The following is a 6,000-nucleotide window of genomic DNA, read 5'->3' on the forward strand; positions in this document are numbered from 1 at the left end:
TTTAATTTCAAAACTAAATTGTTTTTACAATCAATAATAGTAATAATGACAGTTTTTAAGTATGTATGGCTTAAAGTCCTTTGTTTTTTTTTTACTTTTCTGTGAAATTAGGCAGATAAATTATAATGGGCAAGAAAACATGCTTTTGCATTTTTCCAGTCTCTATTGTATGTATGTGTATATATGTGTAAATATACAGTTTAGCCATTAATGTGCACAATTTAAAACGTTTTGCACAGTATTTACTCTAAATTCATTAAACTCATTAAATTCATTTTGTTGTGATTACTATTTGTATTGTTTGTTGGTTGAGCCTTTGTCTAAAGACAATTTTCTACCCCATTGGGGATAGAAAAAGCTTTTTGAATTTAGAATTTTTTAATTTGAAACAACAGAAAATGTGCACTGTCCATTGACAAGACTAGATTTGGAAGTGATGCTTGGAGGAATTCTGTAAATCAGCATGTTAAAATGTCCAAATATGACATGCTCCATCAGCCAATATATTGGCCTACCGCTATCTTAAGTAGGGACAGTTGTTTATAAAATTGCACATTTGGTTAGTATTCCATTTAGTCTTGGTATGAGGATGTAAAGATTAAGATTTTGACTGAGGTCAGAGATTGATAAGATTGTGTGCAGCTACAGCACATACAACTTCTGTTCAGTGTTTCAGAACGCCGTGACATAGGTAAACCCTGCAGCTCGTGAAACCTAAATCCCTTTGCTTTTAGTTTTATTTATTTATTTTATATAATCCATAAGAGCACACCACCATATGTTGACAGATAGAAGTAAACCACAATCATGAAATTTCGAGGGAACGCTCCCAGAGTCTTGGTAAACATTGGCGTCATGGAGCTTTCGTCATTTGTCAATAATCAGGAAGCTGACATTTTTATACAGCTCCTTTTACCTCCATAAAGATAAACAATCACCTGCAGTATGGTGTCTGGCTCTTTTTACACCGATTATTCTTCATATTCTCCGTTTTTTTTGCTTGTTCGAAGGTATTTTTTTACATGATGTGTGGTAGGTGGCTTTGTTTAGGCCTTTTCCCTGAGGAAGGTACATTGTTTAATAATACAGGGATGATATCATGGACGAGTGAAACGAATACTGTGTTTTGACAAACACCTCATGCCTTAATTGAAGCCCATTGCAACCAAATCTGTGTGAAATATGTTGCTCTGGCTTGCTCTATATCGCATTTCCTATTTGCATCATCATCACCCAGTGTGTAAATGAACAGACTCATTTTATAAAAACAAACCTTGTGTACAATGCTAATACTTCAGGCTTGTGATTTTTCTTTTGGTGGACTTTCTTTTTGTTTAAATGATGGAATCGCGTTACTGTTGTGCTTTGCTCACTTGTCATCACCGTAACCTTTGATCTCCACCCTTTTTCTCTCTCTGACACTCTTTCTAACCCTGCTTTTCGTTGTCTTTGTAGGGCCTGACCCTGACAGCCGCCATCGGAGGGGCTGACATGCCCGTGGTGATCACAGTGCTAAACAGCTATTCCGGCTGGGCCCTGTGCGCTGAAGGCTTCCTGCTCAATAACAACTTGTTGACCATTGTGGGTGCTCTCATTGGCTCTTCTGGAGCCATCCTCTCCTACATCATGTGTGTGGTAAGTTCACAGTCTCAAAGTTCACTCCATGATTTTGTTCCCACCTCTTTTAATAATAACATATTCTGAATGGTGAATGGTGGTCTAAACATTGTGGTTGTTATCAGTCTTAAAACTGTGGCAATGTTTTCTCCAGCCCACAAGCTCTAAAAATTATTTCAAATATTATGTATTTTTTTTAATGAATCTTTACATATGCATTAATATGCATTAAAGGGGTCATATGATGCTGCTAAAAAGAACATTATATCAATCATCAGTGGCAAAAACTCATCAATCATCAGTGGCAAATTCTTTAAATGAAAACGTACTTACAGTCCATCGTTCCAGGTAATGGAGGCCCTTTGTAGCCGTGCACATCTGAAACTACTTGGTTTAAACTAAATCTGGAGCGTACCGTCAGCGACTTCAAACAATCCTTTGTTATGTCTGTTAAAGCAACCTTGCTTCACCCATATTACATCACTGGTAATTCTCTGACCCCTCCTGTGCGGAACAAACCCCTCAGAGTGCACCCTGAGGCCTGCTGGGGCTTGTTCTGAGGTGGTCTTGAATTCTCTCTCGTTTTTTTTGAAGCCCTAGACACATTCGTGTGCACTTTTTATCTGTCTGTTAGGGCTCGACTCCTCTTCGGCGTGTTTTTTTTATGGGATGGCGCGGTTGGCCTCCCGTGGCATTGTTCGTGTGAGGCGAGCTGTGGAGGGTGGTGTTAGTTTTATCTCTTTTGGCAGGGTCGCGCCATGTTTCTTTTGCCCAGATACAGCTGACTGATTGAGCAGGATGTCAGAAGAACTTTAACTGTGTTTACCTTCAATACAAGTTCAGTTGGCAAATAATTTAGTTGGAGTTGAATGTTTTTCTGTGGCTGGTTCCTTTAAACCATCTTTGCATTGGTCTCCGTAATGGCCTCCAGCAATGGCAGCAACTCTCACGCTGCTTTGTTCTCCACAACGCAGTGTTTTATAGTTGCGTTTTATGATCCGACAGCAGGTCGAGAAGATCAAGACCTTGGAGGCGACAGGACAGTGGAAAAGATGAGCGATTAGATGTGGGAATACGAACAGAAAGAAAAGGAGAAACGATAATAAATAGCGCAGTCCAGAGTAAACAAGACTGCAGAGCCAAGCACAACAGAGACGGCCCCTTTTATTTAAAACAAATGGCTCTCCAACAGGCTCTGAGGCATCCAGATTTTTCCTTCTTGACCGTTGCCTGTTTAGCCACTGCCAAGATGAGAAAGCCCTTTGTTCACTGACAACACAGGCCTGACCATCGTGAGAACCAGTCTGGTAATCAAGATTGTAGCTTCAAACCCTTATTCCCCATCACTGTAGTCTCCCAAATCACTGTAGGGCCCAACAAAACAGAGTTTTTTGTTTTGTGGTGTTTCTATACTGTATATTCTTTTCCTTTTTTTTTTAGTTTAGTTTTTTTGTGTGTGTTTGTTTTGTTTTCTGTTTTGTTTTGTGTGTGTGTGTGTTTGTGTGTGTTTTTTATTTAATTTTTTATTTTTATTTAATTTTTAATTTTCCATTTGTGCCATTTCAGATTTTTTATAAATGTTGATTTCTTAAAGGGAGTAAGAAAAATAAATTAATCATTTATTATTATTATTATTATTATTATTATTATTATTTATCTATCTAGCCAGCTAGATAATGTTAACTTGATGTTAAATGCAGAATTCGCAACAATGAAACATGAACAACACGAAAGATTTGCAACACGAAAGTTGCCTAATGTTTAGGTATGGTAGCTACACTCTCGCGCTGGGCCTGGACGATCGGTCCATGCTTTTTGTTGAGCCCTGCACTGCTAAGTAACACATAATTGAACCCACTTAAATTTTCTCCTCTCGTTTGCCGCTAAATCCGTCCATCAACCTCCATTGCGTTGTCTTTTTAGTATATTTTGAATGGGGTTCCCTTGAGTCTGTTCAGTCTTTACACTGAGTAAGCAATGGCCTTGTTTCCATTTCCGCATTTTCGTATAATTTAAGTAGTCATAGTTAGTTTAGTTGATTGACAGCTGTGAAAACATTTAAGACTTTTCTGTTTAAGCTTGGAGTTTGCCAACCATGGCTGTTTTCCTAAGCAGAAATGCCTTTAAAAAAAAAAAAAAAGCTGAAAGAAATCATTAGGAGCGAGGAGGGTTAGCCGGCACGCACCGTGACATGCTTGTTTAAGTAGCATTTGAAGGCGGTTATGACAGGCCTATCAGAAGGTGTCAAGCAGTAACTGAGGCTTTAAACTGACTGACGTGAGAATTTTTTATTTGTTAATCCTTACTGTAAGTGCTAAATTGGTTATTGGTGACACATCGATAAGTAAATCTGTCTTTTCTGCTCTTTCTGATCCCAGTTCAGCTAATTCTGCGCTGCTTTCAAACTGCACCAAGGGTATAAAAATAAACACTTCTGTGAAATATTATTACAAATTCTAGCACCGACTTTAGATTAAAGATGTATTTCAACATGAAGCCATTTTCTCCTCTTTTTTTTTTTGTTTGTCTAAAATTCTGCGGGTCATTCAGGTTTTAATTATTTCATCTGTGAACTACAAATGAGTGGGAGCAGGTCTCTTGTTTGCTTTATTCTCAAAACAGATTTTTCCTATTGTTTATAAGTTTCCTATTGTTTATAAATTTATTATGGTTAAATCAATTCACCTGACACATTGAGAAAAAAGGTGAGGTATGATTAGTAAAAATATAAAAATGATGTGCCAGGATCATGCAGAGTGCATTCGAGTTTTCCAATGGGAGTTTCCTAGGCTTCATAATTTAGTAGCGGCTGATTTGTGCATGTCTGTTTAGGTGTGTTCCTCTTTTAAATGCTGTGTCTATTATTTCAGGTTATGGTCTTTGTGCAGCAAAAGCTCAGTATCCTATTGCTGATCTTGTCAAGACAATGTCTGAGCAGGGCAAGAAAGTCAGGTAAGAAACATTCAAACATCTACAGTCGTTTTCAAATCTTTACTGTTGAACTGTTATTCGACACCTTTATTAAGCCACATGTGCACCACAAGATCCATGATACCAGGAGAAAGCTATCCGTTAACATTTCCCATTCATCTCCGTGGCGGATGCAGGACACCCCTTATTAGTAAACAGTGTCCTATGAATTATTGAACTGGATGACACTTGGAATCTCCCCTTTGTTTTCCTAAATCCTCACTCTTGCTTTATTTTCTCTCCTTTGCTTAACTTCTCTAATTATATTATATAACTATTTATCTGTCAAAATTGTAATGGATTTTACCCATCCAAATAATATAGTTATAACAGTTGGTGGTATTTTTTATTTTTTTTTAATTCAGCCTTTGATGTTAACTGTAACCCAGATACTGGATTTCAATACACTGCTGAACAGACTCATGTTTATTAAAAGTCAAGCCAAAATGTCAAACATTTTCCATTATAGTTTAGTCTGTGTAAGTTTTAGTCTCTCTGAGGGGGTCTGAGTCTTGTCAGTACTGCTGGGTGAGTGTTTGAACTCACTAGTTGCAGGTCAGTCTGGTGATCCTCTGAATGGCAGCCTTCTCTCTCCGCTTCTCTCTGCATGTCGGACTCCTCCATTTCAAAGAGTGCTTTTGAATATCGTCATTCAGTTGCTCTATTGTCTGGGGCTTTTGTTGCCTCTCCAGTGTACATGTAATGCCCTGTGATCTGAGAGCGCAGTGTACCCCAGGCCTCCAGTGCTGTGAAAGAGCTGGTGATGAGCAGAGCGACAGGTGCAGGCTATGCAATACTTTCCACCGTCCCGGCGACGCCTCTCAGGTTGCAGGGCGTGGAAAGACCGTGTGCCTGACCCTAGAGATGCTTCAACAACCATGCGCTTTCAGTATTTGTCATACTGATGAGAAGAACATGTAACACAATGTAAAAGTTTCTAATGTTTGTTTTATGCTGTGGATGGTGGCAGTTTTTTACAATGGGACAGTGAAGAAGTGACAGGAGATAAGAAGAAAAAGAGGTGGGATGGGGGAATGACCCGAACCAGGTTTGAACTTGGGTCACCTACACATAAGTGGTACCAAAGTGGTCTATAATATCTGGTCAGAGCATGCCATTAGCATTCCCTTTGTTTTCAATGGTAGTTCGTCAAGTCACAAATTTAACCCTCTACCGCATGGTGTGGCCATATGGCAACATGGTCTTTGTGTTAGCGTGGTAAAAAAAAAAAAAAACTTTTGCTATTTATTGAAATTATATTTATTTTAAACTATTTTATATTTACATTTTTATTTTTTATTTCTATTTTAAAATTTTAAAATGTATAATTATTTTAAAATGTATATTTTGTATGTGTATATAATTATCATATAAATATATTTATTATTACTATTTGTATTTTTTTTTTTTTTA

General features: G+C 37.8%; 2 protein-coding genes across 2 annotated transcripts in view; both read left to right on the forward strand.

The window, feature by feature from the left end:
• Positions 1-1,785, forward strand: part of LOC107750406 (NAD(P) transhydrogenase, mitochondrial-like) — a 29,826-nt gene extending 28,041 nt beyond the window's left edge. The window contains exons 18-19 of the mRNA XM_016565770.1: positions 1,456-1,654; positions 1,772-1,785. Of these exons, the coding sequence (XP_016421256.1) occupies positions 1,456-1,654; positions 1,772-1,785 (213 nt within the window). The remainder of the gene's footprint in view (positions 1-1,455; positions 1,655-1,771) is intronic.
• A 149-nt stretch (positions 1,786-1,934) lies between these two features.
• The window catches only part of LOC107750415 (NAD(P) transhydrogenase, mitochondrial-like), a 9,944-nt gene continuing 5,878 nt past the window's right edge, over positions 1,935-6,000 (forward strand). Inside the window, exons 1-2 of the mRNA XM_016565780.1 lie at positions 1,935-1,965; positions 4,488-4,569. Of these exons, the coding sequence (XP_016421266.1) occupies positions 1,935-1,965; positions 4,488-4,569 (113 nt within the window). The remainder of the gene's footprint in view (positions 1,966-4,487; positions 4,570-6,000) is intronic.

Source organism: Sinocyclocheilus rhinocerous, unplaced genomic scaffold (assembly GCF_001515625.1).
Source record: "Sinocyclocheilus rhinocerous isolate Xijiao unplaced genomic scaffold, SAMN03320098_v1.1 scaffold882, whole genome shotgun sequence".
Classification (NCBI taxonomy): Eukaryota; Metazoa; Chordata; class Actinopteri; order Cypriniformes; family Cyprinidae; genus Sinocyclocheilus; species Sinocyclocheilus rhinocerous.